Source organism: Sipha flava, unplaced genomic scaffold (genome assembly GCF_003268045.1).
Source record: "Sipha flava isolate LNK unplaced genomic scaffold, YSA_version1 70_pilon_pilon, whole genome shotgun sequence".
Taxonomy (NCBI): domain Eukaryota; kingdom Metazoa; phylum Arthropoda; class Insecta; order Hemiptera; family Aphididae; genus Sipha; species Sipha flava.
In genome coordinates this window covers 645,850-672,243 of record NW_020273610.1, presented here as the reverse complement: position 1 = coordinate 672,243, position 26,394 = coordinate 645,850, and the positions used below count along the sequence as shown (strand labels likewise).

Here is a 26,394-nt window from a genome sequence, read left to right as displayed (position 1 = left end):
AACCACAAGAAAATATTAAGGCTTATGATGTATTTACGTAATTATTTTGAGTTAAAATATCATACAACAATATTTTCTAATTTTTCACCTAACATTGCTCAGAATCATTTTTTAAAAGTAAGAATTTACAATTTCTTTCAAACAAATTTACTAATAAAACTTTAGAAAAATTAAATTAACATGCAAACCAGTTATATCTGATTACATATACTACTCAACTTTTGTTTTTATCAAATATCCTTTCTTGATGAAAATGGTTTTTGGATTATCATTGTATTTATTAGTTACACCATTGTCAACTAGTATATAGATTGTAAGCTCTTCATTTACATTCATTCAAATTATTAACAGTCAACAAATTACAATTGTAGATAATTGTATTGATAAACTATTCATTTTTTATATATGAAAATGTATAATAAAATAAAATAATTAGGATTTAAATTCAAACACAACCTTTTAGTATCTTATTAAAATATAAAAAATAATTAAAAAAAGTAATATTCTAACAAAAAACATAAATACAGTATGTATTAATACATGTATTAATTAATAATTAATTAAGAATTAATACAGTAAGTGCATGATGCAGTTGATTAAAATTATGCATGTATTAATTTCCTTCAACTGGATTTTTATTTTTTCTCAATAGATGGTAACTTGGTAACAATTTTGTAAGAAACTCACGATGGCCTGCAGGAACCTATAATGATTGAAGTAAACCACATAATAAAAAACTATAATAATAATATAATATAATAACATAATAAAAATAATAATAATAATAATAATAATAGTAATAATAATAATAATGCAATTCAATTTTTACTTACAGATGGCTTACAAAATGCTTTTTGCCTTGTACAATTTTTACCATACACACAAACACCATCTTCAATCGGCACAGTAGATGTTAAATGACATCCAGCTCCAATAATGCAATCATTGCCAATTGATAAATTTCGACCAACATAACCTTCATATTTAAAAATTGTTATTATTAGTTTAATACAGTTACAAAATAAAAATTCAATAAAATATTTTGTTACACGTAAAATAACTAACTTTTTGATTCAAATATGTTGTTGTCTCCAATTTTACTAACTCCATCAATCGTTGAATATACTTCAAATACATTGTTGGAACCAATTTTTAGTGTTATAGGTTCTGGTTTTTCTTCTCCTGAAGGAAATCTGGTAAAATAAATAAATAATTGTAATTAAAATATAATTTTATAATTATGTTATAAAACAGGATATGAAAATAAATAGTTTTATTTTTGAACAACTACATACATTATTTACAAAAATTTAAAATTATTAAATATTGCAAATTGAATGAATGTTGAAAAAATGAATAACTAAAAAAATAAAATAAACTCTTACAACATCAAAACTTACTTATGAATGATATTAACATATTCTTCAATTATATTATTTTCACCTATTTCAATAGGTCCAGCTTCAGCTATTATCGTAACACCAGGATGAATTATAGTTGACGCACCAAAACTTACTTGACCCTTTACTTTAATTTCTTTACATACCATAGCATGTTGACCAATTTTAATCCTAAACCAAAAATAATCATAATTTTTACACAGAGTATAAAAAAATAAAAATATTTTATAATTTCACCAAATATGTTGTAATAAAATAATGGTTAAGATATGTATACCGATATTTTAAGAACAACATTTAAAATTAATATTATAAAATGAAATGTAATAAATTTATTGTGTTCCACTACTACAAAATAGTCAAGATACTTAGTATTAATTAATTCAAACATTTCCACTAGAATCCTTTATGTTGTAAAATACATATATATATATATAGTCTACATAAAATGGGCTCAAGGAATTTATTTAAGTGACCGGAGGGAGATCAAAGAAATCAAAGAAAGATCAAATAATTTGGAAAGCCTAAAATAAATATATTTTTACAGAGGTGTAAGTGTAAGAGATATTTGCAGGATAAAATCATTAAAATTCTAAAAGTACTAAAAATCATAAAATTAAAAAATTATCTGATTTCATTTTCATTATATTCACATTGACTTACTTAGATGACATTTTCAAATAAATGTGTAGAACCAAAGCAGTTTTTATAGATTTACTATTCAATACACAAACTAAATAATATTGCCAGAACACAAATTTTTGAATTCTTTGATAATTTTAAAATTGAATTAGATTTATTTTACAATTATGTTAACTCCAAATACCTGATAAACATTTTAAAATTATAAATGATAACAACATTCAGAGGTGATATCTCAACTGATAATTTCGCACGTTTTTAAATATGATATCATTAAAAAACTAAAATGTTTTGTCTTTAATGTCCTATAAACCAAAATTATGAATGAAAATTGTATATACAAGTTTCCTAAGTCAAAATATTGTAAAAAATAATAATATGAAAATTATATTACTGAATTGTAGGCAATTTAAAAAAATCAAAAGAATTGGATGTTACTGTTACTCAATAGATTTTAAGCATGGTGAATTATTGTTAACTATTTATTTGAACACATTTATTGTTAGGAAATTTGTACATTGTTTAAAATGTTTTCAGGGAAAAACCAAGTGTTACCGATGAAATATGATCCTAAGATAGTTGAAAATTCTAAAACCATGACATACCATGTAGACAATCGGATTCGTGATAATTCAAAGACTTTTTCTTTGATATTGCCACCACCAAACATCACTGGATCCTTACATCTAGGACATGCGCTCACAGCTACTATACAGGATATTATTGCTCGATGGTTAGGACTTAACTTTAATTAACTTTTCTACAAATTAGTTAATTTTTAATTTTTATTTAGGTTCCGAATGAAAGGCATGGATGTAGTATGGGTACCTGGTACCGACCATGCTGGAATTGCCACTCAAGTAGTTGTAGAAAAAAAACTATATGCCGAACAAAATGTTAGCCGGCATCAAATAGGTAGAGAAGCTTTCAATAAAGAAGTGATAAAATGGAAAGAAAATAAAATGTCAACGATAAGAAATCAATTAAAAAATCTTGGAGTGACATTAGATTGGGACAGAGAAATTTTCACTATGGACAAAGTACTTTTATTTTAAATTTATTTTTTGATAAACATTTGTATTATGAAGCAATTTGAATTGATAAACTATAATCTAAATTAATAAAATGTATTTACGCCACATAATACAATTACAAATTTTCCGTTTAACTAATTAATTTTTTTTTTTTTTTTTTATAATTTATCTAATTTTTAGAAACAAAATAGAGCAGTTTCTGAAGCTATAATTCGGCTATTTGAAGATAAACTTCTGTACAGAAAATATGCATTAGTAAATTGGTGTTGTACTTTACAATCTACAGTATCTGATATTGAAATAGACCATAAGGAAATTTCTGGAAAGACCTATATCACCATACCAGGAAATAATATACCTGCTGAGTTTGGCATTCTGACTGATATAGCTTACAAATTTCATGATTCAGGTTTGTGCGTAAATGAAAAAAAAAACCTTTTACCATACAATAATAATGTCTTTTACCATTCAATAGACCAAGAAATCATAGTATCAACTACTAGACCAGAAACCATGCTTGGAGATGTAGCAATTGCTGTGAACCCTGATGATGTTAGATACAAAGGACTTGATGGTGTTAAATTATGGCATCCTTTTAGAAAATGTACTATTCCAATAATTTATGATAATTCTGTAGACAAATATTTTGGCACAGGTATTAAATACGTTTTCAATAATTGTGATATTTGAGTTTTATTTTTATATTTTATTCCAGGAGCTGTGAAACTGACACCAGCGCATGATGTTTTTGATTATGAATTAGCCATCAAGCATAATCTCCCAATTATTAATGTCATTGATGAATCTGGTAACATATCTTGTAAAGACGAAGAATTTAATGTAAGTTATGAATAACATAATATTGTACATAAATTAATTTAAAAATTGTTTAATTAAAGGGTCTACCAAGGTATCAAGCTAGGACTGCAATAGCACAAAAACTAAAAGAATTAAATTTACTAAGGAATAGAAAAGAACATACTATGTCAATTCCTATTTGTAGTAGAACTGGTGATGTAATAGAGCATTTACCTAAACTACAATGGTACCTACCTAATTTGGTTTTTTTTCACTTTTTTGTTTACCTATTTAACAATCTTCTTTTGAAGGTTTATTAATTGTAAAGAAATGGCTAAAAAAGCATCGGAGTCTCTTGAAAGTGGTGAATTAACGATTGAACCCAATCATTATCATAATCAATGGCATTTATGGCATAAAAATTCTAAGTATACAATTTTGACTTAAACAAATCCAAATCATATTAACTATTGATATATCCTTAGAGATTGGTGTGTATCTAGACAACTATGGTGGGGCCATAGATTACCATTATATAATTCTAAATACGGTTGGGTATCTGCACATAATGAAAATGAAGCTATTAGAAAAATTGGAGCTAAGATGAAACTATCAGAGGAAGAAATGGCTACTTTAGATATTCAACAAGAAGAAGATGTTTTAGATACTTGGTTTTCCTCTGCATTATTACCATTTTCTTCTTTTGGTTGGCCTGATAAGGTTTAAATTTAATAGTTTTTTTTTATTTTTAAAACTGATTCTTACTCCGAGCTTATAATTTTAGACTGAAGATTTTAAAAGATATTACCCATTGAGTGTTATGGAAACTGGACATGATATTTTAACATTTTGGGTTTCCAAGATGGTTATGCTTGGAACATATTTAACTGGTTCACTTCCTTTTAAAGTATGAAATTCTGACATTTATATAAATAATATAAAAATAAAAAAATATTTATATTTTAGTAATTTTATGTTTAGAATGTGATTTTACATGGTATGATACGAGACTCTCGTGGTAAAAAAATGTCCAAAAGCTTAGGAAATGTTGTTGATCCCGAAGATGTCATTAATGGAATTTCATTAGAGGTTAGCAATCAAAATTATCATTTTATTTTTAATCTATCTCATTTTATGAATTAGGATTTACAAAACAAAATTAAAGCTAGTGCCAGATCTGGTACAATATCGTATGGTGAATTAAGTAAAGCGTTGATAGAACAAAAAAAACTGTTTCCTGATGGCATTAAAGAATGTGGTACAGATTCTTTACGGTTAACCCTTGTTTCTCAAAACATCAAAAGTAATAAAATAAATTCAATTCAGTTGTGCTAGACTAGAGAGTAATTATTTTTGTTACTTAATTTAGATCAAGTTATTCACTTTAATGTAAATGAATGTTACCGAAATCGAATGTTTTGTAATAAAGTGTGGCAAGCTACAAGATTTGTTTTGATGTGGGCAGTTGAAAAAAATGTGCATAATTACACATTTCCGACTCCTATTAATTCTACTCAACTTTGGATACTAAGCCGGTTGGGAGATTGTGTTAAAAAATGTAACGATTCGTTCCAAAATTATGATATTTACATATCTACGATGGAAGTTAAAAGATTTTTTTACAACGAATTTTGTGATGTTTTCGTGGTATATATTGCTACTAACAAAAATTGTACCGTGAAAAATAAATTTTTATTAAATTTAAATTCTTTTAGGAAATTTGTAAGCCTATATTTCAATATGGAAGTGATGACGAAGTTAAAGCAACTTGTAATGTGTTGTTATATGTTTTGGATACATCTCTCAGGCTCATGAATCCAATCATGCCATTCTTAACAGAAACTCTTTATTGTGCTTTACCTGGAAAAAACAAAACATCTATAAATCATATTAAATTTCCAGACTCAATAGAAGTATACTATAGTTAATATATATAAAATAATTATGTAATTATTTAATTTTCTAGTATATGAAATGGCGTAATGAACAGTTAGATGCTGATATGGAAATTGTGAGAGACATTATCACAGCAATACGTAGAATACGATCAATTAATAATTTTAATAAAGATCAATCTGAAAGTAATACAAACTAATTTACAAGTTCTAAACTCAAATTGTTTTGTAATTTTTATTTGCAGTTATATTGTGTTCAAAACTCCAAAAAAAACTACAAAACTATGAAAATATTATTCAAATTTTATCAGGATCCACATCTTTATGTTTTTTAGAAGAAAATTACAATTCAAATTTACAATCTATCACTGATATTGTTGGAAATCATACTGAAATCCACCTTCTTTTAAAAGTATTACTTATATATGTAGTTGTATAATAAGTTCTATTTGCAGTTGACTTACCATATAATTTGAAAATTTTTGAATATATTTATTTCAAAATTAACCATATAAATTAAAAAATTGTGATTTTTTAGGGAGGAAGTTTAGAATATAAAAAATATTACACTCATTTAAATATGAGACGTCAGCGATTAGAAAAACAAGTCATGAAAATGGAAAAATCGATTAACAAAGGAGCTCCAACGAATGATAATTTGAATGAAACTCTAGATGATAAGGTATACAATATTCTCTATTACTAATTTATAATACTAGTACAACCATTATTTTAGTTTTGTATTTTAACCAAAAATTAGGCAACAGTGTATTAAATATAAGGAATATAATTTATGTTCCATATAGTTCATTTTCTAATTTTAATAGTTAAATACGACTGTTTGGTTTTAGATGCATTCATTAATTGAAGAAATAAAAAGAATCACCATGTATATGAAAACTATTAAGGATAAAGAATTAGTTACAGATTAGACAATTAAAACATTCTATAATACTGTAATATTATGTTAACCATAAGGATAATAATTCTGTGTACACCAATAAAACTGATCACCTGTTAGTAATATTGGTAAATAGTTGTCAAAATTATTAGAAGTCTGAAAACATAGAAAGTTTATATATATATCACATGTACTGTCCAAGTGTTTTCCTAATTAAAACTTAAGCATTTATTTTGTATGAAAATATAATTTGATGTTTAGTATTTTGTTTTATATTTTGATAGTCAAGTGTTTCTTATTACTAAACTTTTTAATCTAAATTTTTTATGTATATTTAAAATTATTCTATAATCTTCTAAATTTTTTGGAGGTGTTTATTAATTTCTTTGAACAAAATGTTTGATATTTTGCAAGTGATTGAGGAAAACTATAAGTAGGGAAGTGTTTAAATCCCTTATTACACTGGTGATGAAAACATTTTTTTAAAATTTTTTTCATATTAATTCATACCTAGGTATAAAAAATACATAAGCAGGAGTCCCTCAAGGTAGTGATCTATCACCTGCGCTCTAGAAAATATTCACCTCAAATATACCTACATCCTCTAAGACATTACTTGCCACATTTGCTGACGACACTGCGATTCTAGCTTCTGACAAAGACTCAGCCACAACAATAAACCTTCTACAGTCTCATTTAAACAAAATTGCTCAATGAGCAAAAAAGTAGAAAATAAAAATTTACGAAGAAAAATCCATTCAAGTAAATTTTACCTTGAGCTGAAATAAATTTTCTCAACTCCAGATTAATAAAAACACGAGCCCAATCCATTACTCAACAAAAAATTTGGGTATCATCCCAGACAAACTCCTCACTTAGGCTCTCCATATAAAATCTAAATGTAAACAGACAAATTCTCGTCTTCTTCTCCTAAAATCACTCCTCAAATCTCAATTATAAAAATTTAATTTATAAAGCTACCATTAGACCCGTCTGGTCTTATGGAATACAAATTTGATGTCTCAATGAATCTTCAATTTTACACCCAATCCAAAATTTCCAAACCATTTGTCTCAGAGTTCTAATGGCAACTCCTTGGTTTTTTGCTAACAAACCTGTCCATAAAAAGACATCTAAATTTCCACAGACAGAACTTGCCAAAATTTATTAAAAAAGATTCCATGCAAAATTATAGACCTATCCCAACTGCCTCATCAAAAATATCTCTTCCTTTTATCTTCCTCGTAATGTTCAAAACGTCTAAAATGTAACTGGTAAAGAGATTTAGTACTTTAAACTTGAAAACATAAAATTTATTGTAAAATTCTGAGATGTCTTTAGTGAACGGCTCCTTCCTCAAATTATTCATGTATTTTATTTTTATCTCTCCTAGCTATCAAATTTGCTTATCATTTTAATAAAAATAATGTATTTTGAATTACAGAATGTAATCATCTTGTTTTGAATAAATATAAAAAAGAAAAAAAAAATTTTGTATGGTAAATCCTTTCACCAAACAAATTAATGTAAAGCCGATAAATGTATAAGAGCTAATGAAACTCAATTTTTTTTAAATAACATAACTATACATTTTTGTAATATCTCTATAAATTAATAAAATAAATAACATTTATCCATTTTACTTATTGCAGTTTAAAAATACTTCAAAAAAAAAAAAATTACAACATAATTGTTATTTCTAATTATATATTTTAAATTGTTTATTATTGATGTTATAATATTACACCTGGATGTTTGATAATTTAAACATTATTGTATGACAAAACCTAAAAATAAACCAATCTAGTTCAATGTGGATTTATTGAACCAAAAGATTCTAAAACCATTAAAAATGGAATGAAATTAATTTATGATATAAAGTTTATTCTTAATAGTATTAATGAATACAACTAAAGTTCTAAAATATTACTACATTCATTAACTGAATGTGTTAAATTATTCTTCGACTGCAGTTGAAGCTGTATTTAAAATAACTTCAAAAGAAAATGGTGAAAATGCATAACCAAGTCCTTTGTAAAATTTGCTCTGGAACTCAACCCTAAAATACATACAGAATACATTTGAAACATGATGTAAAAATACTATTTAGTACTTAATATTAATCAATAACAGCACATATTTAAATATATGAATACTCAAATGAATTAATAACATTGAAGTGTAATTTTGATCATAAATAAATGTAATAACGATTTAAAGAATGAAAAAAACTATGATTTTACCAGTGCAAACGAAGAGTGTGCAAGAACGCAGAAAGACCTTCCATAAGTACAAGAATTCCCACTGTAAGGATTGCCCAAAAACCAAAGACGAACCATAACCAAACTCCGCCTATCCATGATTCTAGAATGAGGCCTTTTGTCATAACCATACTCCATAATACTTCAGATAATTCTATAAAAATTAAATAAGAAATCAAGTATACATCAAAATTAAAAAGCCCAAACATGTATTAATACTTACGAGCATGAGCTAATGAAAGAGCCCATAAACGAAGATATGATGCTGTGTGACTCACGGAACCAAGTACATACTCAATTGTATGAATACCTTGATGAATAAAGAGTTCACCAATTTCATTTTCATCGTGTCCCCCAGCTGGTGGTGGTTGCTGAACAACTCGACCCGCTCCTTCAGCATCACCATTTTCAGTTGTTGCATGACCATTAACTAACTTTAATAAATAATATAATATAAATATATTAAATGTTTATTAAATTATAAATATTTAAATTTTAATTACATAACAAATTTGTTTAGTATTTACCTGGACATGCTTTTCTTTTTGTTGACGCATAATATATATGGGTTTAGCAAGTAACATAATTGGTACACACAAGAGTGCTACTAATACCAGAAACTTTTGTAAAACACCCTAAAAAATACAATATTTAATTTAAATTTTAAAAAAGAAATAAAGAATTTATATTCTTTTTAAATTACTAAATGACATACTTTATAATTCAATTTAAAATTATTGAATCTTTATAATTACCTGTCCTGCAAACATATAAACAGTATTGCAATTAGGAAGAGCTTCAGCATTTTTGAATAACACCATATTAATAAATGTAATTAAAATGGACGGAGCACACGCGGGGCTATCAGGAAAATCTGTAACAATTTTAAAATAGTAGTTATTTTTTATATTTCTTAAAATTTTAATATTATATAATTATTAAATCACATACCATTTTGAGGTCCGTACGATATCCATTTAATAAACATCAATAAAACCATATAAAAGAAAAGGAATGTCAAGAATATTACTTGAGGAATAAAATCACAGAAGATGGATATCCGATCTTTAAAGTACCTAAACATTTGAATTGTATACAATTTTATTAATTATCTTTTTTATGTATAATATAATTCAATACTCTTACCTATAATTGTACAAACTTAGACTTACACCACTTAACATGTGCAATACGCCAAATATAATGGAAATTTTCATTTTATAAGCATTTAAGAAAACAATTTTGTTTAAAGCCAACTAAAAGAAAATAAACAAAAGGTTCATGTTAAAGTTTAAAGTGTTTAAAGTGTGATGTTGAACAAATATATTACAAAAAAAATTATCCACTTATTATATAATTGCATTTTTACCTGCCAAATAGGGTCAAGTCCCACTGGATATGGAACTTGATCATAATCAGCTGACAATGAAGGATTTATCTGTAAATCTTTATTATGCATTACTGTTGATTCATTATAATTTGTATGCCAATGTGATCCAAATAAATTAAGGGATTTTGAAAATATATCATTGTATATTAGACCAGTATACATGGAAAATAGACCCATGAGTAGTATAATATATCGACCAGCAAAGAATATATTCCATACCTACAGTAAATAACATACCATTTTAAAAATGAATGATTTAGCTTTCTTTATATTTATATAATATAATGTATATACTTCATTATCAGATTTCTTGGCAGCTAATTGCTTTTCACGTAATACTAAGAAAGCAGCAAACAAAAACATTAAACCTCCGTGACCAAGATCGCCAAACATCACAGCGAATAGAAATGGAAAACTGATGATGGTATAGGGAGCTAAAATAAATAATAATTAAAATTAATGCATCTAAAAATTAAATGGAGGACCATGAATTATACTTGGATTTATTTCTCTGTAACTGGCAATTCCATAAGCATCTACTAAATTTTGGAAAGCACTTGTAAATTTATTTGTTCTGTTGTAAGTTGGTGGATCCTCAAATGTGTCCATCCGGTTTAATATGGGAGGTACAGAACTACCACTACGTTCCTAATGTAATTTTAAAATTGAAAGTAAAAACATCAATAAATAATATAATATTTTAAAATTTGAAACTTACTGTTCCTCTACGTAATGCCAACTGTATAGTTTCAATATCAAGCAAAGGTACCCAACATTCAGCAATTAAACATTTTTGTGTAACATCCAAATTAAATAAATTTAATGTATGATAAATTGCCTTAATTTTAACAACTTTAATGAACCAATTTTTTATATTTTTTGCAGCAGCAACAAGTACGCGATGACGATGGTCTTGTGTTTGTCCCAATACCTTTAATAATCATAAGGTACAGAATTAGAATATAAATGTAATACTATTCATAACTATAACTAACTTACAGTATTTAAATCTTCAATTCGAGTCATAACTCCCATAGCCATTTCACGACGTTGAGATGGAGCTTCAGGACATGGGTATAATGTAGCGCGGAATCCTTCACATATTTTACGCACTCGAGACTTCAATTGATCTCCTTGGAAGAATATTATAAAAACTGATTTATGAACTTGATCTCCCTAAAAGTAATAAATGTTTATAACTTATATTACAATAATTTGATAATGCATTTTATTATTTTTATTCATGAAAATAATATAAATATAACAGCAATGTGAATTAATTATAATTATTTGATTTATATTCAATTAAATAACAAAAATTACAATATTTTAAAATAAATAAGATTTAATTTATTCTTACGGTTGATGGATCTTCTAATGGAGTTTCTATTTCTGCTTGCCTTAAAAATACATTTCCACGACAGGCACGCCATAACATTCGCTCAAATGCAGGGATTCTCTCGCGCAGAATGACTCCAGCAACAAATCTTTATTTTTAAAATTAATTATCAGTTATTAAATGAAGTTTAAGAAGATGTATTATTAAACATATGAAAGCATTGAAGACAAAACCATATTAGCCAATTTTTTTAACTTGTAAGTAAATAAAACTAAGATTGTGGTGGAATGATCAATGTAATTGTTCTCCCATTTACCAATATCTGCACTAGACCTGCAATCCTTCCATGTATTCCACTCACCAACTCAGAAATGATGGATTATTATAGCAATTATGAAATAATTTAAATTAATAATAACAAATAAATGTATCAAACTTTCACAGCAAAACATAAATGCCCTTAATGCAAGCATGTTTTTTTTTTAAATTTTATAATATTAATATTATAAATTTTATTTAACCAAAATAACGTTTTGCAAACATCCAATGTGTAGATGTGTATAAATAATAAAATCAATATAGATACATACCCCAATTGCACTGGGCCAGCGTTGACTTGACGTGCTATTGAGTCATCACTAATAAGAGCCCGCGTCATCGATTCTGTTGGGTGCAAACCACCCTCTTGCTATTGTACACCACACACACACACACACACATAGATGGTCGTAAAATTTAAATAAGTTTCTGACTTTTTAAAATTATTTAAAAAATGTATCAAATAAGAAATTATCTTTTCAATATTTATCTGAAGCCTAATTACAATTTTTGTATGTATGAGACGTTAACTGACTAACAAAAACCCTACATTTATTGTAAATACTTTAGTAATTAATTTTAATTAGTTATGTTTACTATATCAAATATGTATGATTACATTTATCAAAAAAATTAAAATTGTTTTATTTTTAATTATATATTAATCTTTGACTTTTAACACAATTTTATATTCTATCATATTTTTGTAGAATATAGTGATTTTATTTTGCAATGATATTATAGACATAAAAGCAAAGCAGTGAAGTACAAGCACCATTTTTTTAACTTTAATTATTCTTAACATTCCATAATAATTTCACCAAAAACCGATATTATTAACATTAATATTCAAATAATTTGATTAGTTAATAAATAGACAAGCGGGTATATAATTATTATTTAGCCCAAAACTGTGACTTAAAAATGATTTACAATTTTAAATGATACATAATATTATTATTAATTTAGTCATTAAAACAAAAATAATGAACAAAATTAATTTAAATTAAGTGAATTTAAGTAACTTTTATATAAAAATAACAGTTTTGCACTATGAAACCTATACTATGATAAAACATAACCATAAATATTTATTTAGATATATTCATGTCCAGGTACCAATGTGTTGTTTTAAATAAATCCTCCACCACAATCTTATTTACATACACAATGCAATAAAATACAAATTAATAATATTCTCTCAGTTAGTAAAATTACATTCATAGTTATTGATAAGCATATTATTTAAATTAATAGACTGCTATTAGGTGTAAAAAACTCGATTCCCAACCTTCAAATTATACTTAAATTATTTAGTATTTATTAGTATAACAAATTTCTGTTTCATTAAAACAAACTTCAGTATATTTAAAAAGTATTCATTAAAAATTAAAAGTTAAAGATCAATGCAATCAACATTTTAACATTAAGATATACAGGAAAACATTACTTTATCATTTTTAAATATTTATAAATTTATGAAAATATTAATAATGTATTATTTATACAATAAAAAAAGGTTAAGGATCAAAATAAATGATAGAAATTATATTTGCAATACTTTCAAGTATTTTCATAAGTCAAATAATGTTTTAATTAAATGGATTTATAAGTTAATAAAAATTAATGGGAAAAAATAAAAAGCAGAAAAAAAATGAAAACAAAATAGAAATTATTTATTGCAATAGTTCATTAATTTAGAAAAAAATATAATGATATACTATTATTTCAAAATGAAAAAAGTTCTTTACATACAAAATTCCAAATTGATAAACTGAAGAACACACACAATGACAACTACTAGATATCAATAAAATTCACAAAATTAAATAATTTAAGAAAAAGTTTATATTAGAAAACACACAATGTCATAATAACACTTTCAGAGAATCTACCTAAAATAGAAGTTCCCAACCTTTTCTGGTTCAAATTTTGATTCTGATCTTTTCAAGATTTTTGAACCCCAGATTAACAACCGAGTAGAATACCTAAATAATATTACACTTAAAATCCCACAGGTAACATTGCATTTTAAAGAATATCAAAGCATATAGCAATTTAAAACCAATACTACGTATGAAGAAAAAAAATCGTATAATCGTACCCTAGTTTGAGGGCTTGACCACCGGCACGAAGTCCTTCCTCTCCTAGCAGTGTCACTTGCTCGTCCTCCCGATTCGGGTCAGCCATCTGCGAAGCAACCGCGGTACCCATTTGCTGTTCAGTCTGGCAACACATACACACACGCACACACACACACACGCATAGGGACGACATACGGACATACACCACCCCACCAGACAATTTTTTTTGTTACAGTAAGTTTATGATAAAAATGACTGTATAAAAAGCAAGCATTAAAAAAATATTATACAATAAATTATTATTAATTTGAAAATATACATGTACTCACATTACTGAAATAGAATTACTATGACAGAAATTTAATTTCAAAATATACAAAATAAAAAATTAACAACAATTACTGAATCTAAAATGTACAATTTAAGTATAATACAATTTGTAATGCTTACTGGCCAGTAATAACTATCAAGCAAATAAAATAAGAAGCTTAACTAAATAATAATTTATCTATTCAATAACTAAAAGCAAAAACTTGATACCCTATGTTTTACTTTTTATAATAATGTAAGCCAATGCTTCCAAAGTGATAGTTAAAAATAAATATAGTATTAAACGAAATTATATTTAATTGTTTTGTAAAATAATACAGATTATTATAATATGAAGAAATTCAAGTTTTTAAGCATAGATATATTTATTTTTACTATGACTATTAACAATATAAATAATATTAAATTATCATAATATATACAACTTTATAAAATATAACCCACGCTAAAAATACATGCTTTATGAGACTATTATCTTGCTATGTTGACATGGTACAACTTAATTGAATGCATAACTAATGATTACATCAATAAATTTATTATATATTTTTATCTTCAAAATTGTAATCCAAATTTAAAAAAAATAAGCAATTAAACATTACATGTATTATTTATTATATTACATCATAACATAATAAAAAAAGGAATTTATTTTAATGTTATAGCGTTAAATTCAAGATTTAAAATAATAAACAATATTAGTATTAAAAATATAATAAATTTCAAACACTAAGTTAAATAATAACAGTACTATAATAATATTTACTCTTAAGTATAAATCTACAATAAATAAAATCTAAAATTAATCAGGGCTATTTGAAATATACTAGTCAACATTGCCAAACAAAAGTTTATTCTATACACATCACTTTTAATTTATTTTATTTATGTAATTAATATATTAAAACAGAATAGATTAGTTATTCTGTGCTTAAACCTCCACCATAGCTTATTTTATCGCATACTCCAATTATTTATGATTATAATTAAAATTCAAAAATTCATTTTAAAATAAATATAAATTTGAGCAAACAATTAGTTTGTATGTGATAAAAAAAAAAAAAATGAAAGTGCAGTCGTGTTAACTGTATAGAAGATGCAAACATGCAAATAATAAGCATTATTAATAAATATTTAGAAATTAAAATAATTTAATACAAACTTTAGAAGATTAAAAAGTATACCCTCTAATATAGAGTAATGGGAATATATTTTAGGTATAGTAAACATTGAGAAAAAAAGTTACGTATTTTTATAAAAAAATTGAACTACATGAAACATTTCAATCAAAAATTCTACTAAAATGCTATCAAACAAAAGAATTATCACTTTACTTATTCACAATATTATTTAAATTAATATAATACAATTATAATTAAAAATTAATAATTCTCAAAGCCAAAAGGAATACTTTACAAATACTACATTGGTGCAATTATAAAATAAAGCTCAATTTTATTAAACTTTCATAAAAGCAATTAAAGTCATAATGAAAGAATATAAGATATAACTCAAATTACAATAATAAAGAAAATGCAAAGAAGAAAGAAAATGATAGAAACCCAAATGAAAACTTTTTAAGTCCAAGTAATTATGGTGAGGTGGTTCTTATTTAATTTGACGTTGCCAGATACTGAAACTTTTGAGATAGTTATAATATAATAGTAGGTGTATTATTTTATACAAAATCTCTAGCCAACTAGGTACCAATCATATTTTAAGGAAATAATCATATTACAAGACAATAGGTATAAATTAATATTTAATTAACCTAACTTAATTTGATTTAATTTATTGATGGTAAAATATTCCATTATTATATGATAATAATCCTATTAAGATAACTTCAAATATTTATTATTTAAATAATTAATAAAAAAAAAATTACCTCATCAAAGAACACTTGAGTTTTTCTTAAAATATGTTTTAATTCAGTTAACTCAAGAAAATTACGTTTCAAGGCCTCAGCATTATGATTGACCTCTCTCAATTCGTTTTCTAATTTTTCAAATGTCGCCTAAAAAAATAAATACAAATTAATACCTAACATTATTCTTGCAATATGTCACATAAACAAAAAAACTTTTAGATAAATGTATTGCCAGTTAATTAAAATAATACAATTTGGTCAAAATAACAACTGAATGTCTGAATGCAATTATAAAATACACAAAAACCATATACTATTTATTCCAATAGTTTCAATTTTAACATACAATAAGAACATAGAAAAATATTAATAAAGTATACAAAAAAGTTTTATAATTTTTTGTAGTAACTTAGTGTCACAATTTTCTTAAATTATATTTTTTATTTAATAATCATTAGTTATACATTTTCTATGTAAAGGATTTCTTGTAGGTTGAATATATTCACTAATCATAAGACTAAATATATATTCTGATTTTATTAACTTGTAGGACTCATTAACTTGAATATAGCATAATGCCATAATAGGTATAGTTTATTTGAATGTCTATAAAAATATTTACAATCAAAGATCTAACTATGAAGCTAAACTGAATTTATTTAGACGAAAATGAATAGAAATTCCTAAACAATAACTTAAAAGTGAATTTTACCAATATTCTAACCCATTAAAAATATAAGTTAAATATTTAAAACTAAATTATATTCACAGAAAAACACTGCAAGTACATATTAAAGAAAATATAAATCAAATAATATATTACTTCAAGGTCAATCATTTCACGAGGCTGAGGAGCTTCTGGATTTTCACCAGTGTCCAACATAGGTATTCCATCTTTTTTAATCTCTTTTTCCAAGTAGCGCAATTTCCGTTCCATTTCATCGCATCGACGTACCTCACTGACAAACTTGCGTTGGAAAGCATTGACATCCGGATTCAACTAATGGACGAGTCCAGGTCACAGACAAAAAAATTAGATACACCGAGCAATCTCAAAGGTCCGTACCTCACGGACCTGCACGACAGATCATTTTTATACTTACGTCTCTGAATTGAACTAGACCCAACTCTCCGAGTTCGGATACGCAGGCGTACGCAGCTTCGCTCTGCAAAAATAACTGGCACAGGGCCATCTCTTCGCTGCGGAACAGCGATCCCATGGCGATCGGAGAGTTTTCCGCCCGTTTCGATTATCCAAAGCCCGGCGACCGTCGAATATCGTGTTGAACGGAAAACGACAAACAACGGTGGGTACGAATCTCGCCGCGAATCGATTGGGCCGAGAGAGATGAGCAGAGTAATCTATGGGTGTGGCGAATGGGCGATTCTCGGTGATGGACGAAACGAAAGCAACACACAGTATCTTATCAAGCGCGATTCGTTGTTAACAGCTGACCGCTGGCTGTAGAATCCGGGGAAAGGTACATGTAAATGCGCTTGGCGACACTGGTACATTCCCGTCTAATTTTATGTGCAGTGTTGATAACAAAATAGTCCAACAACAACAACAATGGTCTAAAGCAATAACAAACGACTGTAGGATTATCATTTTTTCGCTGTGTAACCGTGCTCAAAACTCCAATCTCGACGTGTACACGTTCAATCACGCTTTACACGCTATGTCCGATTACGAATACGTGGCCGGAGGACGATTGAAATTGAAAGGTGATGCAGGAATCAAGAAGTAAGTGGACACTTGAACACATTCATCGTACTACAGACTGTTGTGCAACGTCTAGTGCATTATGCGCTGTACTGCAAATGATTTAATATTACTGGTAGTAACGCTCTATCGATCATATTATTCCGATATTATTCGCTTGGACAGTGTGTTTAATAGAAATAGTTAAATAGGCAAAATGTGAACAGTGAATAATGAAGAATCTGTTAGGGCTGTCTTCCACATGAATCCATGTGTTTAAAAGTCCAAGTAATCATGTAATTGATCTGGTCTCTAAGTTGACAAGTCTTGAAAACTGTTCCATTGAACAACATTCTTATATTAATTATCTAGCTCAATTTAATTTGGTTGGTCAGTACTGTAGCGATTATAATTTATAAGCCTGATGAATTATGATGTCTATATGATATTATTGACATTAGTCATTGGCCATGTGGATGCTGTTCATTGTTGTTTTGTAGAACATATAGTGAAGACTAATTAGATGTTCAAGGTTTACTTTAAATTATTTAAAAATAACATATTAAAATAAAACAAGTTTCCTTTGTAAAATTGTAGATAAAATAAAAACTTTAACTTAAAAAATAAAACTTAAGAAAATATCATGAAATTTAAAATTGTGAAATATTTCAAATGCTTGAAATATATTTATATTATAATACATTTTTTTTTTTAAAAAAAAGTTTTATTTTTACAAATAATTGTCATTTCTTAACTTAACTTCACAGTTTTATACTAGGGAAATCAATAATTTAGAACTAGAACTTTTAGATTATTTAATGTAATATACATTATATGTCATACTTCAAACACTTACCTATGAGCTATTTTGGATTAAAATTTCTAAGTAATAATGAAGATAGTTTATTTTCTATTAATGAATAGGTTAAAAGACATGACTATTACCTACATTCTAATGTTACTTACTAGATATTTTAATAAAAACAAAACCTTTTTCTTCTTTGTATAGTTATAATACTAATTAGTATTAAGTGTAATTTAATAACTACTGGTTTTAAATATTATATAACAGAAATGTCTAATATTATGATCTGATTAAGATAGAACCTATCCTAATTTAACCCATGATTTATGTTTTTTTTTTTGTTTTTATAAATACTTTTAACTACATTATTTTATAATAGTTTCTACTGATATTTATACGAGTTTAGATAGATGAGTTAAAAATGTTAAAACTATTATATATTTTAAATTAAAATATCAACATATTATTAATTTTTAATAATTAGTATTGTTTTAAAACTTTCTTAATAGGATAATTACTTGATTTGTTATAGAAAAAAGAAAAAGAATAAAGATAAGGAAAAAATTATTGAAAAAGTAAATAAAGGATTAGAACAGGAAAAATGTAAGGAATACCATGTTCCACCTACTAAAGCTGAGTTGGCCTTCATGAAACAACAAGAGAAACTGGTAAAATATTCTATATAATATTATTATTGTTTTATAGTAAAAAAATTAATTATTTTTTCTTATTGGTTAATTACAGCAAAAAGAAAGAATTCTAAAAATCGCATCAACAACACACAAAAAAAGAGTTGAAGAATTTAATCGTCACTTAGATAGTCTCACAGAACATTTTGATATACCTAAAGTCAGTTGGACCAAATAGTCATTGAATACAAATATTATACTTTACCTTTTTGTTTATTTTGTATTTCGTAAAATATTTCTTTATTAAGTTTCTATTTAAGTATAATTTATTGTATATGATTGATTTATAATAAAATAATAATTTTTTTCTTTCATAATTTTAAATTCAACTTCTTTATATTAGAATAATGGAGTTTAAAAATTTAAATGTTGTTTAAAATAATGTAAATTTACATTTATTTATTTTCAAATTAAATAATCATACCTAAAATATATTCAGTATAATTTTGTATATGAATAATTATTAAATAATGAATAGTTTTAACTGGTCATTAAATTACACAATTATCACAATTATAAAATAATTATTTCATACTAATTAGAAAGATTATATTATTAGCCGAGTAGGTAGTATAAACTATATGTTTAAGAACCCAAATCAAATGTGTCAATGATTTTTTTTCTACCATACTTGAGGTGATTTTGAGTAATTACGATATCTTTTCCCAAAATTATATTCTATAACTCTCTGTAGCTTTGGATACTATATCCTTTAAAATGTGTTAATCAGGAAATCAGTATCTGATATCCATTCACCATTGTCAAAATAAACTTGTTGAGAGATTAATATACCAAATGATAGGCCAAATGTTAATGAAATTCTTCTCCTTTGTCTATCTCCCAACTGTTTGGGGTTTGCTACCCTTGTTCTAAACCTCCAATCATCTCGATTTTTTACATCCCTACACATACACCAACTGCCCTTATTTCATTTTCAATTGTATTCAACCATCTCTTTTATTGGTTTTCCTCTTCCTCTATTCTCTTCAACGTTCATTTTCATAACAAATACTACTACATTTGTTTCCATTCGTTGCATCATATGCCCAAATCATCTCAGTCTATTATCTTCTCTTGTCACTTCACTCATCCATAAGTATTCTCATTTCCACAACATTCATACTTTGTATACTCCATACTGATACTACATATAGCACTGTTGGTCTCACTACACTCCTGAAAATGTACCTTTCGATCTCGTTAGAATTCTCTTATCACATAAAATACTCAATGCTTCTTTCAATTTCATCTAACCGCCCTTAATCCTATGTTTTTTAAATCCATACCAAAACCCCCGTCTATTGTATCAATGATTCTAAATATTTAAAATTCTCGACTTCACATATCATCACCACTCATTGTCATTGGTCTCCTCATATCCGCAAATTTTTGGTATGTTCCTTCAAAGTTATACTCTATATATACCCTATTTTATTTCTACTAATTCTCAATCCCTTTTCTTCAAGGGCTAACCTTCGCTCTTCCAACCTATAATTAACTTCTTCCAGATTTTCTCCTACCAAAACTATATCATCAGCAAACATACACCATGGTACCTCGCCCCGTATATATTTTGTAATTTATCCATTACAACAGAGAACAAATAAAGGCTTAGAGCCAACCCTTGATGCCACCAATTCCTATGTTAAAATCTTCTGTTTCTCCATACTAACTCTTTACACAAATTCTCGATCTTTCATACATATCCTGAATCAAATTTATATATATTTTTGGAACCTTCTTTCTCATTAATGTCTACTTTAAAAATTCTCATGGGAATCTGTCGTACGTCTTTTCTAAAACTAGAAACACCATACATAAGTTGATTTTCTTTTCTTTAAACTTCTCTACTAGTTGTCTAACACAAAATAATGGCTCCATTGTTGATTTTCCAGTTATAAAACTAAACTGATTTTCCAATATTGATGTCTTATTTTTTATTCTTTTCTCTATAATCTTTTCCCAAATCTTCATACTATGATTCATCATCTTTATTCCTCTATAGTTCTCACATTCCTGTATATTTATTTTGCTTTTATATATTGGTACAATAAAATTCTTTCTTCATTCTTCTGGCATTTTTCCCTCTATTAACATCTTATTAAAAAGATCTTTCAACCATCCAATACTTACAACCCCTAAAATGTTCTGGTCCTATCGCTTTTTTCTTTTTCATCACATACATCGCAACCTTAACTTCCTCCTCACTAACTAAACCAATCAACCTTCATTCCACGAAATACTCTCTAAAGCTTCTTTGGCTACTTTTCATTCAGTCTCTAAATATTCTTTTCATCTCTTTTTCACATGTCCATCATTTTTTAACGCCCTCTTATCCTATATCTTATCATTTTTTATAAACCAAACATTTTGAAAGCCCTGAATCATTTTTTTCCAATCTTAGTTTATACATTTCTTTTCTCCTTCTCGTATTCCTTGAATTTCATATAACTCATTATATGAATTAAGCTTCGCTTTACTTACCACACTCTTCACTATTTTACATACATTTTTACACTATATCCAATCTTATCTCTTCCTGCTTTTCTGCTATAACTTAAATTACTTTTTCTACTCGCTGAATCTCTTCATCCTACCATCACATTTCCTTGTTTTTTGATATACTACTTTTAGTTTCATGATTTATTTTATAGGTACGATTAAAGTTAAATAAAACGAATACATTTTAGTATAATATTGTATAACTACTTAAAAAAAAAAATATTTTTTTGAATCAGAGAAAGATAGTTTATGAAAAATCCAGACAGTCTTTTATTTTTTTAAAGTCTATCAACACAATAAAAATTATCACAATACTTATTAGACATTCTATCTAGGATATAGGAATTTATTATTAATAAAAAACGTATAAGACTGTCAGAAAATATTGCCACGTCTGAACGTCTAATTTTCGTTCTGAAACCATTCCGATATCATTGTCATAGCTGCGCGTACTTCTAGTGAATAACCCAAACTCAACAAATTTAACCGGATTCTAAAAAATTAACATATGAGCAATGTGCACCCATATAAGAAATACTTTTTCAAAAAATTTAAAAGAGAGGAAAAATGTGATTTTTATTTCACATACTCTATCATTGTTTTCCGGTTTTCAAGTACAACAATTAAAATCCACAAAGAATTTTGAAAATCGATTTACTGTCCATTTCCAAGGCAATAAGTCATGAAATTGGTGCCTTTTAACCGAATGAAACCTCTCGATATCTGGTAAAGGTATACATCGGCAGGTATAACAAAATCATTTATATTACATTATTACGTGTTCATCGTGGTTTTCAGTGATTTCCTCATGCATGTTGAAACCAACCTTCGACATATGAAAAAAAAAAAAGTAGGTACTGTAACGTATAATATCCATGTGGCCGATACGTATTAGTTTGGTCACATAATATTCACCATTATAATTAATTTATATTATTATGAAACGGGACGTACAAGAACTTTGACCAACCGTTCCGTGATTACCCCGTCATGCTTACTGCAGAGGCCATGTCCGTGCACCGATACTGGGCCCGACGAAACGACGAACTCTCTATCGTTGCCAGATAGTCATAGAAGCAACATCATGGTCTACATTCTTCTTCTTCTTCTTATTATTATTATTACTATTTCATTAAAAATGTACCACGAAAAGATGGAGTAGTAACTACTTGCGTTTCCGCGACGAGACGTTTCGCGTCTGCGGGCAAATTTAAATGGAAGATGTGTGGCGGACAATAATTATTGTATAAAGGCCAACAAAAATGTAATATCTGGCCAGTATGATTTATTATTATTATAAAAGAAAAAAAATTCCATATGTATATATATATATATGTGTGTATGTATGTACGTCTATGTCCGGTGTATGACCAAAAAGGCCTGTTTTATTATTATTTAGTTTGTTTTATTATTATTCATACGGAGTTTTACGCCCACCCGAGCTTTCTCCGCACCAAATTAAAATAAATTATTTTTCATTATAACGCACAATGTTTTTTTTTATTATTTCTTTTCCCCTTTGATTTAAGTTAACAAAATCCGGGTACTCCAATCATTAACAAGGTCCCGGTACCTGGTTGGTGATCCTCCGACCGTTATGGCGGTCGTCAACGGGCGCTCATTTCGGTAACCCCAGAACATGAGACGTCGCAGTATTTATAACGAATTTGATCGTTCGTCTCACCGAATGCCACTGACTTATTACACTTATGATGATGTACTGGGTGATACTAATCGGTTGATTCTGTTATACCAATGAATCCCCAAACCGGTAGACAGTTAAAATCTGAAATTGAAATAACTGTCAGCTGTCGCCTGTAAAATAGAAAATATACCCGTATTTTCCATACGCGTTTTTTGTACTTTTAAGTATTGATACTATACGAATTCATGTCGATATTAAATAATATTTTATTGATGATTGGAGTAGGGGATAGCGAACGTGACATTTTGATCATAAATTTTGTTAACAGTGATCAAAATGGAGCAATACGAAGCACCCTTTTACATTAAATAGTTGACATATTTCATCCCTCCACTTATTTTATCCAAAATACAAAAACACACATACACACATAAATACATATCATATAATATTATACACATATACGAGTACGAAGATTATTGATATGACAAATATAAAAAATGATCCACTATGTCTCAAGATTCGACTAGGTACTACCTGTGAAAAGCAAAATAATAGTTTCATATATGTTTTTAAGTGTAATGCTTAAAGTTCAAGTTTTTTAATGACTCAATTGAATGTTTTATTGTTAAAAACCTAAGTGTTTTGATAACTTCTTTTTTTTAAGTTAAATACGTAAGTAGTGCATTAGTGCATCAAATTTAACAATATTGTTTTGGTAGTTTGTACTTGAAGGTAATTTTTATTAAATATATATATATAAAGTTGTTCAGAGCGAAGGTAATATGTTTGTCGAATAGATTATTTTGATTGAAACGAAATAGCGTAATATATATATCTTTTTCCAACAATCCGAAAATGCGAACTGCCACTTGGACGTATGAAAAATAATTTGTTTTCTATGTGAAAAATAATCGCACTTGTTTAACCCATAGCAATTCATCATATTTAATATACACTACTCACTTACATTTTTACTTTCCTCTTACATTTTTAAATATAAAAATAGTCCATTATTGATCGTTTTCAACAAAAAAAAAAAAAAAAAGCACATTTATTAGAGCTACAATTCTTAGTATGGCAACCAATAAATATTTTACCGTCATTTCACACACGCATTTTTTACACCATACAATCTAAAGATACGCGTTCCAAGGTACGTCAAGACGTAACGTCCAGACGCAGATAACTATTGCAATCTATTTTCTGCAAATTACTTTACATGACGCATCTGGACTTTTGACGCAACATCACTGTCACGATAGCAATCAATACCGCAACTCCAAAATAAGAGGCCGGTGTGCGGTAATTATATTAGGCCCCTTCCTAGAATTTTTTTTTTTTGTTGTTGTACGTCTTATTTATAAGCATCAATTTTTTTAGGTTTTAAAATACGTTTTACATCTGTTAGTGTATGATATATGTATATATATCAAATGAAATACCTACAACTGTTGTATATTATACTTCACTACATATTTATGTAGTAAATTTATTTAAGTAGTTTAGGTAGGTATATTGTATGCCTACTCAAATACTCAATAGAATTATTGTTAAATAAATATTATATTGCTCTAAAATATTATAACATCCTTACCTAAATTTTAAAAAAGTTTCTTTTTATTTTATAATAATAATATAATATTATTAAATAATTGTGTGTTTATAAAGTGTATTTTAATTTAGGCTGGGACTAGGAGGCCCCCCAAATGTATGTAAGCCTTGGACCCGTGTGCGCGGCACACTGCACACCCGATTTTTGCGGCACTGATAGCAGTGTTGCTACAATTAAACATTTCGTCTTTTCTTCGTTTAAACGTGTTTATGCATAGACCTATATTTTTTAGTAATTTAGACGCAGTACTTATGTCTTCTTCTCTTGTCTCTCCCATTTCTACAATGTCATCTGCGTACGCCAATACTTTTTGCGTTCTGCATTCCCCATACATTTCCATTTTTGACCATCCTCCCATACTTTTCTTATTCCTTTTTCTAATGCTAAATGAAATATAATGGGTGATAAAGCATCCCCTTGTCGAAGGCCTGATTTTATCTTAAAAGTTTTTGACATTTCTTGCAAGAATCTCTATATGTAGTTTTTATATTGGTTTCATTTTTTTATGAGACTTGCATACTTTTTAGGAATGTCTAGTATTTCTAATACTTTCCTTAGTTTGTCTCTATCAATACTGTCGTAAGCTTGTTTATAGTTTATAAATATAAGGCAATATAATATAAAAACTGTCCATCTACAAATAACTTTATGATAGATAGTGTAATATACAATATAAATACAATTATTTGCTTGTGCCTCCCTAGGGAGGCTCGCATCTCAGTTTGGGAACCACTACACTAAAACCAAATGAATTAAATTTATGTAAAAGAATAACATAATTTACTTTATGGAACGCTTTTTGAAAATCTGTATATATAGCATAAAGTTGCTGACAATTTTTAAATGATCGTAAAATCTATGTTTGGTAACATAAAAGTTTAGTGAGAATAGAATGTTCTGGTCGAAAAAAATTTTGGAATGGACTTATGTAATAGATAATAATATAACAAGTTTTTTTGTAATTAGAGCTTCAAAAATTTTAGGTAAATTTTATATTATTTTAATATTGGTCAGTAATTACGTATATTGGTTGTAGATATATATGTTATTGTGTAACAAAAAATACTCGAGAATATATATAATATTATATAGTAACAAGGTGGCCTTTATAATCACTTAAGTAATTCGACGTTCACACATTTTTATTTATATTCAACAAAAAAAAGTTTACTGA

The 26,394-nt window shown here is 27.1% G+C and overlaps 4 protein-coding genes across 9 annotated transcripts; 2 read left to right on the top strand and 2 right to left on the bottom strand.

Moving 5' to 3' along the window:
* Positions 1-522: 522 nt before the first annotated feature.
* LOC112692121 (dynactin subunit 6) lies at positions 523-2,223 on the bottom strand. The gene is made up of 5 exons (XM_025566684.1): positions 2,064-2,223; positions 1,401-1,571; positions 1,066-1,193; positions 834-976; positions 523-703 (listed from the first exon to the last, which is right to left on the bottom strand). The coding sequence occupies exons 1-5, from the start codon at positions 2,072-2,074 to the stop codon at positions 614-616; spliced, it is 543 nt and encodes a 180-aa protein (XP_025422469.1). The 5' UTR covers positions 2,075-2,223; the 3' UTR covers positions 523-613.
* Positions 2,224-2,302: 79 nt separating this feature from the next.
* LOC112692147 (valine--tRNA ligase-like) lies at positions 2,303-6,803 on the top strand. Of its 2 annotated transcripts, XM_025566718.1 has the most exons (18): positions 2,304-2,505; positions 2,580-2,775; positions 2,836-3,082; positions 3,257-3,485; positions 3,552-3,731; positions 3,792-3,916; positions 3,976-4,121; positions 4,186-4,302; positions 4,360-4,594; positions 4,659-4,781; positions 4,856-4,963; positions 5,018-5,177; positions 5,244-5,521; positions 5,590-5,787; positions 5,841-5,955; positions 6,015-6,181; positions 6,308-6,451; positions 6,621-6,713. In XM_025566718.1, the coding sequence occupies exons 1-18, from the start codon at positions 2,367-2,369 to the stop codon at positions 6,699-6,701; spliced, it is 2,988 nt and encodes a 995-aa protein (XP_025422503.1). In that variant the 5' UTR covers positions 2,304-2,366; the 3' UTR covers positions 6,702-6,713. The 2 variants fall into 2 exon arrangements, with proteins under 2 accessions (XP_025422502.1, XP_025422503.1); XM_025566717.1 differs by having other exon boundaries at positions 2,303-2,505; positions 3,257-3,731; positions 6,621-6,803.
* Positions 6,804-8,533: 1,730 nt separating this feature from the next.
* LOC112692148 (V-type proton ATPase 116 kDa subunit a) lies at positions 8,534-17,670 on the bottom strand. 5 transcript variants are annotated; one of them, XM_025566720.1, is made up of 18 exons: positions 17,366-17,670; positions 17,086-17,262; positions 16,281-16,409; positions 14,083-14,204; positions 13,874-13,966; positions 11,682-11,808; positions 11,321-11,497; positions 11,040-11,252; positions 10,819-10,969; positions 10,616-10,755; positions 10,301-10,540; positions 10,078-10,187; positions 9,883-10,007; positions 9,687-9,805; positions 9,459-9,566; positions 9,155-9,365; positions 8,914-9,085; positions 8,534-8,729 (listed from the first exon to the last, which is right to left on the bottom strand). In XM_025566720.1, exons 1-18 carry the CDS (start codon positions 17,480-17,482, stop codon positions 8,627-8,629), a joined length of 2,634 nt encoding a protein of 877 aa, XP_025422505.1. In that variant the 5' UTR covers positions 17,483-17,670; the 3' UTR covers positions 8,534-8,626. The 5 variants fall into 5 exon arrangements, with proteins under 5 accessions (XP_025422505.1, XP_025422506.1, XP_025422507.1 ...); XM_025566721.1 differs by having other exon boundaries at positions 14,083-14,168; XM_025566722.1 differs by lacking the exon at positions 13,874-13,966.
* Positions 17,671-17,800: 130 nt separating this feature from the next.
* On the top strand, positions 17,801-19,692 carry LOC112692149 (protein FAM32A). The gene is made up of 3 exons (XM_025566725.1): positions 17,801-18,006; positions 19,302-19,437; positions 19,514-19,692. The coding sequence occupies exons 1-3, from the start codon at positions 17,942-17,944 to the stop codon at positions 19,634-19,636; spliced, it is 324 nt and encodes a 107-aa protein (XP_025422510.1). The 5' UTR covers positions 17,801-17,941; the 3' UTR covers positions 19,637-19,692.
* The last annotated feature ends 6,702 nt before the right edge of the window (positions 19,693-26,394 follow it).